At 33.6% G+C, this 15,757-nt stretch overlaps 1 protein-coding gene across 1 annotated transcript in view; it reads right to left on the minus strand.

The window, feature by feature from the left end:
• LOC144436709 (ubiquitin-protein ligase E3C-like) overlaps nt 1–15,757 on the minus strand; it is a 39,489-nt gene that overhangs the window by 10,307 nt on the left and 13,425 nt on the right. Inside the window, exons 11-19 of the mRNA XM_078125562.1 lie at nt 15,012–15,163; nt 11,822–12,045; nt 11,051–11,155; nt 8,243–8,464; nt 5,778–5,922; nt 2,568–2,812; nt 1,594–1,718; nt 1,041–1,131; nt 150–248 (exon numbers count right to left, since the gene is read on the minus strand). Of these exons, the coding sequence (XP_077981688.1) occupies nt 150–248; nt 1,041–1,131; nt 1,594–1,718; nt 2,568–2,812; nt 5,778–5,922; nt 8,243–8,464; nt 11,051–11,155; nt 11,822–12,045; nt 15,012–15,163 (1,408 nt within the window). The remainder of the gene's footprint in view (nt 1–149; nt 249–1,040; nt 1,132–1,593; nt 1,719–2,567; nt 2,813–5,777; nt 5,923–8,242; nt 8,465–11,050; nt 11,156–11,821; nt 12,046–15,011; nt 15,164–15,757) is intronic.

Genomic DNA, 15,757 nt, shown 5'->3' on the forward strand with positions numbered 1-15,757 from the left:
TTAGCAAACTATGTATGTGAATGTCACTTGATAACAGGTCACGATACAACTTTACCACGCTGTCAGTACAGTAAGGTTGTATCTGACTATAGAATTGCAATGCAGATATGACCTTACTGCACTGATACAACGATATATTCTATTCTTACCTGTCTATTCAGTCTATAGTCTGCCATTAGATGTATATATTCTATTCTGTTTGTACTTGTCACAGGCATGTCTCTACCTCCAGGTTTTAATTCATGTACCTACAAAAATGAAACACAAAACATTATTGCTAATGGCGCTCTGCTTTCACAACAAGTAAAACAAGTCTCAATTTAAGACATATTTGTCAATGTTGTACAAAAGTGTATTTTAGAGAAATATCACCATCCTTCAAATTCAAAGATATTTAAAGACATTTGATCACAAAGTTTAAAAAAAATTGACTATTTTAAACACACTGCACCAGAGACTACTTGCACCAGTGCATGGGCATACTAGTGGTATTTTCACTGCAGTGCAATACCAAAAACTTTATTGCATACCTGCATGCAAATGATATGCAAATGAGGACATGATCATTTGTTCAACAAGAAAGAGTGTGATCCAATATGGAAATTTGTCATTTTGAATAATAATAATAACAGAACCTCATGCCGTATGAGTGCCAGTGTGGGTACTCAGGGGAATTTGCACTCATGCTTGCAGTGTTTTCTGCTGCACTTTCATGAGGGAGCAGAAAGCACAGTAAGCATTTGTGCAAATACCCCTAAGTATGTCACACTTACATTGGCGTATCATGGGATTCTGTCATAGTATGTCACACTTACATTGGTGTATCATGGGGTTCTGTCATAGTATGTCACACTTACATTGGTGTATCATGGGGTTCTGTCATAGTATGTCACATTTACATTGGTGTATCATGGGGTTCTGTCATAGTAGTTTCAGAGGTTTTAGAGAGCAACCCTAGACTGGGATGATATTTTAGGGTCAGACAAAATGATCCATACAACCATCATTGTTTAGTTATGCAACTTTGTTGATCATCTTACCTGGGCTTCCCCAAGGTCATTATCAACCACAGTAAAATCAAGTCCTAGATCTGTTACATCACCATCGTAATTCTTCAAGAAAAGCAGGTTTCTAACAGAGAACAACGAAAAAACATCAATTGAAACCATCCCTTTAAAACTCTGACTGTAACATTTCAGTTAATTGTTTGTAAATGTGTTTCTATGGTTACAAGTGTGGTAACTATCACATTGCTACTGAGTTCTTTGTATTTACATTGAAACGTAATATATCATTACAAAAAACTACAAAGAGCAAGCCACATACAGCAATCTGCCTTATAAGACACAAAATACATAACACTAAAGAACTACAGAAATAAATAGTTGTCACATGTCTTAATATTGTAGATGGTGTGTGGTTTCAGTCATTGAAAGATTCATGTAGTTTGTGATGTCATTCAATGCTGTAACTATGTATAATCATATGAGCTAAGTTTGGTGTAAAACTTGCTATTTTGTCTAGTAATAATTTCCTATGGTCTATGAATAGATGTGAAAGATTAGAATAAAACATATCTTGTACTGAACTTACTTGTACATTTCAGGATCCAATGACTGCAAATGATGAATATCTACATCAGATGAATGTCTTCCTAATAACTTGGATAAGAAGAAACTGGCAAATGGTAATTCAACTAACATGTTCTCATATAACACCTATAAACAAGAATGAAAACATCAGTTAGCTATTATGTAGCTGAAATGATCACTGCATGATAAAATATTCTAATCAAATAATTCTACACAATATATATACAAATCCAGCATGTTTTATTGTTATCTAGTGTATTGTATTTTGGAACAATATATAAATTTATTTAGAGAGTACAAAAAAAAAACCCTGTATGTTCTATCAGCATGTGTTCTTAATTTGCTGACTATTAGTCTGACATCACTTGTCCTACATACTACATGTAATAGTAAACCAACCAACCAACCAACCAACCAACCAACCAACCAACCAACCCACTCCGCTGAGAACAAACCAACCCACCTACCCACTCCACTGAGAACAAACCAACCCACCTACCCACTCCACTGAGAACAAACCAACCCACCTACCCACTCCACTGAGAACAAACCAACCCACCTACCCACTCACTCCACCAAGAACTAACCAACCAACCTACCCACTCCACTGAGAACTAACCAACCCACCTACCCACTCACTCCACCAAGAACTAACCAACCAACCAACCAACCAACCAACCCACTCCACTGACAACAAACCAACCCACCTACCCACTCACTCCACCAAGAACAAACCAACCAACCAACCAACCAACCAACCAACCCACTCCACTGAGAACAAACCAACCCACCTACCCACTCACTCCACCAAGAACTAACCAACCAACCTACCCACTCCACTGAGAACTAACCAACCCACCTACCCACTCACTCCACCAAGAACTAACCAACCAACCAACCCACTCCACTGAGAACAAACCAACCCACCTACCCACTCACTCCACCAAGAACTAACCAACCAACCAACCAACTTACCTTTCCAAGCATTCTTCCAAGGAAATAATAATGCTTGGTAAAATCATCATGTAGAAGACATGCTTGTGGGTTAGGATATAATAATCTATCATTAGTTGTTTTGAAGAACCCACGGTTTGGGTCAAATCCAGTTTTTAACAATTCAGACAGAAATTCCTTGAAAAGACCACCTCCATCAATACCAGCTTCATTTAAACCTTGAAAGTTAACCAACTGTACCCTCATCTTCTTTTTCAAATCTGGTTCTGTAGATAATATCATAAAAACAAAATAATTAATCATATGAACACTTGAAGGGCAAGACCATACCAAATCATGTCAAATGAAAAGAGTGAGGAAGTAACTGCACTTTCCATGTTATCCTAGACTGTATTAAAGATAAGTCAAGTTGTTCTGCCCTTACCGGCCTCCTCTTGGTTCACAGATGTGTGAGGGTGCTCCATAACACCATACCTTACAGACTAATGTTTTCCAAATTGAAATCGGTAAAAATTTACAATATCACAATAACTTCACAAGCTGGTCTTACAACAACCTTGGCAAAGTTTTTGTTAACTGTTGTCAAGGATTACCTAGGTAAATCAATTAGATGATTTCTTACATTAAAGGTTTACATACATTGTATATATTAAACACTAAGTCCGTCTTTGCAGTGAATGAAATTTTTCTGGAAGAAGACCAATGTTTATCTTACAGGTATTTGTATATCAAAACTATCATTTCATAACAATATCTATCTTACAGGTATTTGTATATCAAAACTATCATTTCATAACAATGTCTATCTTACAGGTATTTGTATACCAAATTATTGTATCATTAAACAAGCGACCTATCGGTCAGAATAGCTCCGCTGTTTTTTTCATTTTATTTTTTATTTTGGTGACACGTAGAAGTGGTTCAGTTCTTCAGCTCTTCACTATGCAGTTTTGTTTTAGCGATGCAATAAAGTGGTTAGTGGTTCATATGATGTCTCACTGTAAAACACATTTTACACAGAAGTTGGTAATGTATTGTACTTTTATACCATAGTCACCATTTTATAACAAAAATCTACTGTTATGAAAAATTGCACAAAATCTCAGAAAAAAAATGACTGGGAAATGCACACAAGAAAAAGAAAAAAAAAGAGGATTTTGAGGTTGGCTATAAATAATTCCATTGTCTTACAGCTTTAACCCTGGGAAATTTTAATGATGAATGAAATAAACTAGGGATCTAAAATAATTTTGAGGCAATTTGACTTTCAATTTTCTAACAAATTTACCAAGTCAACAACATTCAACTTGTACAAGTTGTAGTAGATATATATAGGGAAGAAATGTATTAATCGCCATCTTAGTTTCCGGACGGCGACAATCCCCGCCAAGTACCAGAAAGAGAGTCATTCTGGCAGCCATACGTTACAGTGGTAACACTCGTTCATGTTCTATTACCTTTCATAAAGAAAACACAACGAAATGGTTGAAGTGATCTTTTTTTTAAATTTCTTTTCATCACAACAACAAAATCTGCGTGATCAAAAGTGTTGTAAACTAAACCAGAAAGAATTATCGGACTGGCTAAACTTCATGAACTGGAGTAAGGTCCAAGTCCAAGTAAGCCTCGATAGTACGTGAGAAAATCGTCTCAAACTAGCGATACAACTTTCAAAATATAACTTGACATGTCTTCATTTGTTAGATTTATACAATTCAAGACGTGTTTTCACTCGAAAACAACAATTCTGTGAATAATGACACTCTGAACGAAGCGATTTCTCGGACGATGTTACCACTGTAACGTATGGCTGACAACGACTTGCTTCCGGGTTAGTCCCTCGTGCATCCGGGTACCTGGGGTTGTCGCCGTACGGAAACTAAGAAAGATGGAATTTACAGTGTTTCTTGTGACCGGCGCGGCGCCTGTCAGCAGACTCGGCCATTTTTTTCATCATTCCATTGTATTTAAACATTGTACTTGACATTTCGCAATATTTATAATTCTCAACAAAATACCTCAACATGCCTCACTTCGCTCGTACTCAAAGCAGCCCCTCGCGGTATGATCACTGATGACATGACGAGAGAACCTTTTCGGATTTACTGACATGTAAAACGGGGAAAGATACGCAAAACATAATGCAAAGTCTGAAGCCAAATTAAAGTTGTGATTATTTTAATTATTTTTACTTGCCAAATATTTTCATTTTGGAAATGGCAAGACACGTTCATGTCGTTTAACTTTACATGTGAACTGTCGGCCAATAAACAAAATTTGGTTGATTCACAGTCCGCAGTGAGACTGCTCTTGCATAACTTCAACCGCATGCCTTCCTTACGCAAGTTGTCTTAATTCTGGTTCACTGTCACTCCAAATTGCACGACAATATAGAATTAATCACAAGTTACATGTTATCTGAAAACATCACATTTTTATAGTGGGTCTGAAGTGAGATTTTAGTGAGTACCAAGAACGTCCTGTGTTGTTACTTGCTGTGGAAAATCGCCCGGTCAAATGAGGTCAGCTTCAGCTTCTGGTCGAATCAGGATAGAGTATGCAAATAAGGACGTTGCGGACTAGCTGATTATGTAGAAGGGGTGCAGAATTTGGATTTGAAGTTTACAACCCAGTTTCGAATAAACGCTTGTCACTTCATGCATTTGGGCGCCCAATGCATAGAATTATGACTATAGCACATATTACATTGCTTGTTTGACGTCAATAGTGTCTTTTGAAAAGTGGCAGTTTACTTAAAGTCTCGTCGACTGATTTCAAATATGGCGTCGGTCATTATGCTCATTAACATATTCATTTTTTTTTCAAATTACAAAAAAAAAAATCATAAAAAATAAAAATGAAGATGTGCTGACTTGAAATTAACAAACCTGAGTAAGCTACCCCCTGCGCATCAACACACCAGATATCAATGCAATCTGACAATAAGTTTTCACGGAGATGATGAAAATGACATTTTATGAAAAAAAATCATAAAAAATTGAAAATGGCACAGATCAACTTGGCATGAACAAATCTGAATAGCCTCCCCCAAGGGAACATGCACACCAAATATCTAAGAATACTGACTGTCACTTCCGGAGAAAATAATGAAAATATAAAAGTTTGACGGACACCTATGATTCACTCCACTCTCTATACTCTATACAACCTATACCTAAAGCTACGCTTTCAGCTTTCGCTGACAGCGGAGCTAAAAAAATGAATTCTTACCATTTTCAGGTCTCAACTTATCAAAGGCATCCTCATAGATATAGTTTCTTCTAATAACAATGTCAATAACTGGACCAGTCAGAAAGTTAGAAAGTTCACCACCTTGAAATTCTTCTTTGTCTTTAATCAATAGACCCTGAAATATCTGATAACAATATATACAATGGATATATCTGATAACAATATATACAATGGATATATCTGATAACAATATATACAATGGATATATCAGATAACAATATATACAATGGATATATCTGATAACAATATATCCAATGGATATATCTGATAACAATATAGACAATATATACAATGGATATATCAGATAACAATATATACAATGGATATATCTGATAACAATATATACAATGGATATATCTGATAACAATATATACAGTATATACAATGGATATATCAGATAACAATATATACAATGGATATATCTGATAACAATATATACAATGGATATATCAGATAACTATATACAATGGATATATCTGATAATAATATATACAATGGATATATCTGATAACAATATATACAGTATATACAATGGATATATCAGATAACAATATATACAATGGATATATCTGATAACAATATATACAATGGATATATCTGATAATAATATATACAATGGATATATCAGATAACAATATATACAGTATATACAATGCATATATCAGATAACAATATATACAATGGATATATCAGATAACAATATATACAATGGATATATCTGATAATAATATATACAATGGATATATCAGATAACAATATATACAGTATATACAATGGATATATCAGATAACAATATATACAATGGATATATCTGATAACAATATATACAATGGATATATCTGATAACAATATATACAGTATATACAATGGATATATCAGATAACAATATATACAATGGATATATCAGATAACAATATATACAATGGATATATCTGATAATAATATATACAATGGATATATCTGATAACAATATATACAATGGATATATCTGATAACAATATATACAGTATATACAATGGATATATCAGATAACAATATATACAATTGATATATCTGATAACAATATATACAATGGATATATCAGATAACAATATATACAATGGATATATCTGATAACAATATATACAATGGATATATCTGATAACAATATATACAATGGATATATCTGATAACAATATATACAATGGATATATCTGATAACAATATATACAATGGATATATCTGATAACAATATAGACAATATATACAATGGATATATCTGATAACAATATATACAATGGATATATCAGATAACAATATATACAATGGATATATCAGATAATAATATATACAATGGATATATCTGATAATAATATATACAATGGATATATCTGATAATAATATATACAATGGATATATCAGATAATAATATATACAATGGATATATCTGATAACAATATATACAATGCATATATCAGATAACAATATATACAATATATACAATGGATATATCAGATAACAATATATACAATGGATATATCAGATAACAATATATACAATGGATATATCTGATAACAATATATACAATGGATATATCAGATAACAATATATACAATGGATATATCTGATAACAATATATACAATGGATATATCAGATAACAATATATAGTTGAGATCAAAGCTTTCGTTTCATTTTATTTTCATTATTGAACAGTTGGTACCATAGTATGGAACTGAACTTTTGTTCCAAACACAAACTTGTAAATTGTACCAGGAATTTTCAAGTGCACACACTTCAGTCTTTGTCAACAGATTGACTCACTATTTGGTACATGTGAATTTACAGACAGGTGAGCCTAATAAGGGCTCATAGGTGCCTGGAAGTTTATACTGCCCTCTGTCTCTGTTCAATTATGTTCAAGTTTGTTTTATTTATTTATTTATTTATTTATTCATTGATTTATTTATTCATTTATTTATTTATCGAATAACCAACAGGAGTTAGTCCCATTTATAGGCTCCTTTGGTTCAGTGTTAGTGCAGGAGGAAACCAGAGTACCGTAGGAAAACCTGCATTGTATGGTAGTCAAACTGAATGACATTCTTGTTACTTACAGCATGGTAAATTTAATCAAACCCAGCGGACACCTGGCAGGTTTGAACCCAGGCTGCAGAGGTAAGAGGCATATGAGCAAACTGCTCAGCAATCAACAACCCTTAAGTTTGTGAATGTTCAATTTGATACTATGGTTTACTAACACACTATCAGATGAATTTTCATTTGAAGACAGTTGGCATCATTTTCTGTATGTCAGTCTAAATAGATTACTGGACAATTATTGAACTGTATATTTGGATATATAATCATCTTGAATGAACTAATTTCATATCTAGATATGCAAAAGAAACATACAAATCAAGTACTTTACCACTTGATCAGATGTGACAGTCTAAATACTACTCACTTTTACTCTCTCCTCAAAAGGCACAACAAATGGTAGTTCAGTAAGTATAGTCAGCTGCCTTGCCTCTGTAGTTGTCATTGGTGGATACTCTTCATCTATAGCTAAACTGCCAGTATAACTATTAAGTGCCATGGAATGACGTAAAGACCAAAGTCTGTTAGATACTCGCATACTACCCATCCTTGCAAAGCCTGCATGGTGACCACGATGAATCTTATTGGACTAGGTATGAGGAAGAAGAGGAAAAATATTAATCACCTCATTTCTACCATGTTAGCATGGAAAAACTTACCAGGAACTTTGAAATTCTCAATTCACCATAATTCACTAGCTGGGTTATATGTAAACCAGACAAATATCATGGTTTGTAAATTGTATATATGAATTATATAAAATAATAAATAAGTACAGGGAATTCTTGCAGTGTAAAATATGATTCTTACTTCAACATAGTAGACTTTGTAGGATGGATTTCTAAGACACAAGCTAACATCCCTACAGTTACTGTTACTGTGTCTTTCAAAAGCTAACATCCCTATTGTTACTGTGTTTTTCATAAGCTAACATCCCTACTGTTACTGTGTCTTTCACAAGCTAACATCCCTACTATTACTATTACTATTACTGTGTCTTTCACAAGCTAACATCCCTACTGTTACTGTGTCTTTCAAAAGCTAACATCCCTACTATTACTATTACTGTGTCTTTCACAAGCTAACATCCCTACTGTTACTGTGTCTTTCACAAACTAACATCCCTACTATTACTAGTACTGTGTCTTTCGAAAGCTAACATCCAACTGTTACTTAAACAATAATGTACGCCCTCCCAGCCCATAATGGATGAAAGTAAACTTTGAACGACATAATGGGCGAGGCGACAGCCGAGCCCATTATGGAGTGCAAAGTTTGCTTGAGTTCATTATGGACTGGGAGGGCGTACATTATTGTTATTATTTTATAGTTTTGCCAATTCCAGTGAATTTGTAGACCGAGAAATGCAAAACAACGTATAATATACACAGCGCTGAACATCGTCTGCCATGTTCGGCCCGGAAGCTGAATACTAATCATAGCGACACACGTACGTACACGTACACACACATATACACTTCAATGAACTGCTGTGAACACAAATTTGTTTCATGAATGCATTGTATTTTTAAGCAGTGGAAATGACAATCATAAGTAACAACATACATTTCGAAAAAATACCTTACGGACATAAGCTTGTATTGTTATGCTTGTTCCGGGGCCGCGATGCCCAATAACGGAGTACATTATCAGTAATAATGTACAGCGATGACGTCACAAAATTCACTGGAATTGGTAATGCTATAATATAATATTACTGTGTCTTTCAAAAGCATACAGTACACAGAATAATGTGTTCAAGCACATATCTCTGTAAAGTAAAGCAATTTGTTAATCTGTCCTTCAAACAATTGTTGGGTTGTCTACTTTCATACATAAATGTTATCTAAACCTGAAGTTATGGTAACATACAGATAACCTCAACCCACATGCTGATCCATGCTAGGTATAGGTGTTCATTTGCTGAATGATTACGCAGTTGCCTATCCAACCCTGTTATCATCTTAGCAATATGCGTGATCATTTGGCTGTTGCTATGGGCATGGTCATTTTGCTAGACATATTTGCATACACTTTCTGAATGTTCTTTCATTTGTCTATGAATTGTTAAGGTTATCTTTGCAATCTACAAATGTACATGTATGTGATCACTTGGCTGTTGATATGGGCATTGTCTTGTTGCCAGGCACATTTACATGCATTTTTTGAATGTTTATTCACTTGTCTGTTAATCCCTGTTGTTATCTTTGAAATACCTGTGATCATTTGGCTATTGCCATGGGCATAGTCTTGTTGCTAGGCATATTTGCATACTTTTTGAATGTTTGTTTACTTGTCTAAGAATCCCTGTTGTTATCTTTGTGAAATACATCACCATTTAGTTGTTGATATGGGCATGGTCATGGTTGCTAGGGGTATTTGCATATATTTTTTGAATGTTTACTCACTTGCCTTCCAGATGATGTTGTCATTTGATCAAAATATACTGCCGTTTCATTGTTGCTAAGGGCATGGTCATGGATGCTAGGGCCAATTGTGTCTAAATGTTTTGAAGAAAATCTGCATCATAATACTTCTAAAAACATCTTACCAAGTTTCAGTCTCAATGACCAAGTTTTTTGAGATATAAGTTTTTGACCAAAATTCACATTTTTATACCTAATTTGCATATCACTGATGAGACCATTATTTGCTTCACCTATACACCCCCAGATGCATCCCCATTAAATTTCAGCCCAATCTGCTCAGTAGTTTTGGAATTAAAGATTTTTACCAAAAAGAGACATTTTAAGCCCTAATTTATATATCACTTATGGAATCATCATGTCGTGAAAATTTCTTAATCTAAACACCCCTAAGAATGTTCCCATCAAATTTCAAACCGATTTTTTGACCAAAAATCACATTTTATGACCCAATCACACACTGGTGGTAAGATCATTTTGATCTGAACAATTTCCCAACTAGACACCCAAATACCATGGCAATACAAATACCATGGCAATCAGTCTGGCAGTTTTTGACTTTAAGTTGTTTACACACACACACACACACACACACACACACACACACACACACACACACACACACACACACACACACACACACACACACACATACACACACACACACACACCTTATCAGTTCAATTGTGCTAAAAAACAGAAAGGAAAGAACAGATGAGAAAGATAAATCCAACTGTTATTATACATACTTTGTCAGCTGTAATGGATATGTGTTTAGACAACCAATGATCATCAGGACAAAACTGACGTCGAATATCACGTTCATGTAACTGTTTAACCAGCTGAGTAGTTACCTATAGTAATTAAATTAATAGACATGACATGGTTAGCTGAATACTTACCTATAGTAATTACATTGGTTATCTTTACACATGTCATTACACAATATAGTAGTTAGTCATCAAATGATCAAAGTCAGCAAGATTTAACAGTCACTGGAGTGGGCATAATAATAACTTATGATGATATAATAATAATAAATAATTCAGTAAGACTACAAAATGAGAGAATAGCGAGACTAATTATGTCATGATTATAAAACAAATAGAAGATTTCCACCAGTTGTAGACAGTATCTGTCTATCATTCTTCCAGCAGTAAATAAGTACATACGTACAAGTCTAGAATGACTTGCATCTTTCACTACTTTCATATCTCAGCAGGTTTATCAGACAAGGTTTTGCAAAATGAACATACCCTTAAGGCCTTTGCAATTGTTTACATAAAAGTAATATTTCTATGGTTACAGGCTAGGTCATGTAATAAATGAAATGATTGCTGTGATTTATTCTTCAAATTTAAAAATATATCAAACGGCCCCCATGTGATATTAACACCTCAATCCTGTTTACACTGAGAATGTTTTCAAAATGAAGACACAACAATTTTGTTGCATTTTGATAGACCATTTACACAAAAACAAAAGAGGGTAACTTAAAAATACTAGCGTAAATAGTTTACCTTGAAGACATGTGCCCAGTTTTCAGTCTGTTCTTGTAGTTGCTGAGAAGATACAGGATTGGTATAGACACCAACACTTGTCATTGCCTTTCTATAATTGTCTGTAATACTAGGTTTAGTTTCAGGATGTGCTAACTCAACCATACCAAGACAAGCATCACATAATACTCGACTTATTAACACTAACTCTGATAACTGGAATGGCATCAAACTTCTACTGTTTCCTGTAATAACAGAGGTAATAATAATAATAATAATAATAATAATAATAATAATAATAATAATAATAATAATAATAATAATAATAATAATAGTAGCACTTGTATAGCACCATATATCCTAAAAGTTCATAGGCACTGAAACACTACAAAAGCAATAAAAACTACTAGTGGAAAACATACTAAGAGAGTCTCAAAGTTCACTGACAATATAAAGAGTCCCATGTAATAAAAGTCACTAATGATAAATAAGAATCACCGTTAAAAAGTACTTGTGATAGCAAAAAGTCACTTCTAGAAGTCACTAATGATACACAAGAATCACCGTTAAAAAGTACTTGTGATAGCAAAAAGTCACTTCTAGAAGTCATTAATGATAAATAAGAATCACTGGTAAAAAGTCACTAGAAAGTGTAACCTGTAATACAAGCAAAAAAAAAATATTGAAGAAAAGTCACTTATGTTAAAAATGCTTTTCTGAACAGGTGAGTCTTCACTTTAGTTTTAAAACACGATAGTTCATCACACTCAGGTACAACAAATCTTTGTGACCGACATAATACAAGCAGATTCCAAACTGTCTTTCACAGTTTTAGTCATCAAAGTACTCAAAGACTAACAATTAAGACACTGACATTGACAAGCAAACAAATAAACACACAGACATACAGGTAGACAGACATACAGGCAGACAGACATACAGAAAGAGACAGACAGACAGACAGACAGCAAGACATATAGGCAGACAGAGACAAGACATAGACAGACAGACAGACAGACAGACAGACAGACAGACAGACAGACAGACAAGACCATCATATCTATATCCACATATCATCCCCTACTAAAGGTTTGCACTGAGTGAACTGCTTTATTTATACACCTAATCCATTTCCTAGGTTGTGATTTGTCAATATGTGGTCATGTGGTATGTAGAAATTTTGCACTCAACTCATAAAATAATTCTATTTTCAGACTCCACTCAAGTCTGTGACTTGTATCTCCATAGAACTCACAAAATAATTCTATTTTTTAGACTACACTCATCTATACTGACCTGTATCTCCATAGAACTCATAAAATAATTCTATTTTTTAGACTACACTCAAGTCTGTGACTTGTATCTCCATAGAACTCATAAAATAATTCTATTTTTTAGACTACACTCATCTATACTGACCTGTATCTCCATAGAACTCATAAAATAATTCTATTTTTTAGACTACACTCAAGTCTGTGACTTGTATCTCCATAGAACTCATAAAATAATTCTATTTTTTAGACTACACTCAAGTCTGTGACCTGTATCTCCATAGAACTCATAAAATAATTCTATTTTTTAGACTACACTCAAGTCTGTGACTTGTATCTCCATAGAACTCATAAAATAATTCTATTTTTTAGACTACACTCAAGTCTGTGACCTGTATCTCCATAGAACTCATAAAATAATTCTATTTTTTAGACTACACTCAAGTCTATACTGACCTGTATCTCCATAGAACTCATAAAATAATTCTATTTTTTAGACTACACTCAAGTCTGTGACCTGTATCTCCATAGAACTCATAAAATAATTCTATTTTTAGACTACACTCATCTATACTGACCTGTATCTCCATAGAACTCATAAAATAATTCTATTTTTTAGACTACACTCATCTGTACTGACATGTATCTCCATAGAACTCATAAAATAATTCTATTTTTTAGACTACACTCATCTATACTGACCTGTATCTCCATAGAACTCATAAAATAATTCTATTTTTTAGACTACACTCATCTATACTGACCTATATCTCCATAGAACTCATAAAATAATTCTATTTTTTAGACTACACTCATCTATACTGACCTGTATCTCCATAGAACTCATAAAATAATTCTATTTTTTAGACTACACTCAAGTCTGTGACCTGTATCTCCATAGAACTCATAAAATAATTCTATTTTTTAGACTACACTCATCTATACTGACCTGTATCTCCATAGAACTCATAAAATAATTCTATTTTTTAGACTACACTCATCTGTACTGACCTGTATCTCCATAGAACTCATAAAATAATTCTATTTTTTAGACTACACTCATCTGTACTGACCTGTATCTCCATAGAACTCATAAAATAATTCTATTTTTTAGACTACACTCATCTGTACTGACCTGTATCTCCATAGAACTCATAAAATAATTCTATTTTTTAGACTACACTCATCTGTACTGACCTGTATCTCCATAGAACTCATAAAATAATTCTATTTTTTAGACTACACTCAAGTCACTGACCTGTATCTCCATAGAACTCATAAAATAATTCTATTTTTTAGACTACACTCATCTGTACTGACCTGTATCTCCATAGAACTCATAAAATAATTCTATTTTTTAGACTACACTCATCTGTACTGACCTGTATCTCCATAGAACTCATAAAATAATTCTATTTTTTAGACTACACTCAAGTCACTGACCTGTATCTCCATAGAACTCATAAAATAATTCTATTTTTTAGACTACACTCATCTGTACTGACCTGTATCTCCATAGAACTCATAAAATAATTCTATTTTTTAGACTACACTCATCTGTACTGACCTGTATCTCCATAGAACTCATAAAATAATTCTATTTTTTAGACTACACTCAAGTCTGTGACCTGTATCTCCATAGAACTCATAAAACAATTCTATTTTTTAGACTCCACTCAAGTCTGTGACCTGTATCTCCATAGAACTCATAAAATAATTCTATTTTTTAGACTACACTCATCTATACTGACCTGTATCTCCATAGAACTCATAAAATAATTCTATTTTTTAGACTACACTCAAGTCTATACTGACCTGTATCTCCATAGAACTCATAAAATAATTCTATTTTTTAGACTACACTCAAGTCTGTGACCTGTATCTCCATAGAACTCATAAAATAATTCTATTTTTTAGACTACACTCAAGTCTATACTGACCTGTATCTCCATAGAACTCTGCATCATGTAAAGTAATTAAAGCTTGTAAGAAGACTGAAGAGAACAAAGACAGTTGTGGTAATATTCTCTGCATGTCTTCAGATGATAACTGTGATCCACTTGATAACATCTTGATCAATCGTGTCTGAGACCTAATGCACACATAAAATACATAAAATTACCCATTTCCATCATAGCATGAACATAGGAAAAATATTTAATGAATTGTGCTATATCTGTTTGGAAAACAAAGATTTGTTTGTTCATCTCCAGTTACTGACCAGGTTTTCATAGCATGGGACCCTGAGATGGATATATATATGAGTGAGTGTGCATGTGCATATACATCCATGTGTGTGTGTGTGTGTGTGTGTGTGTGTGTGTGTGTGTGTGTGTGTGTGTGTGTGTGTGTGTGTGCATGACAACTAACACATAACAAATTGATAGGCTTAGTTAAGATGGTACATAGCACCTGTGTATTACCTTCCAATCATTTGTATGAAACGTACTCTGTTCTCACAAAGTCACACATTGTATTCCTTTCCCAGTTTTCTATAACTATATTGTCATTTGTTTACATTTCAGTGACCCTCAGTTTGAAGGTCTAGCATCAATTGCAATGTTTCTCATATCATGTAAGATGTCTTCCCAAGTTACATATTTTGGATCATGGTTTTAGGTATGATGAACTTGTTGTAAAACATTCTTGACCTTTCATATATGACAAGGTTGCAAATGTTTCCTTA

Source organism: Glandiceps talaboti, chromosome 6 (assembly GCF_964340395.1).
Source record: "Glandiceps talaboti chromosome 6, keGlaTala1.1, whole genome shotgun sequence".
NCBI classification, from domain to species: Eukaryota; Metazoa; Hemichordata; class Enteropneusta; family Spengelidae; genus Glandiceps; species Glandiceps talaboti.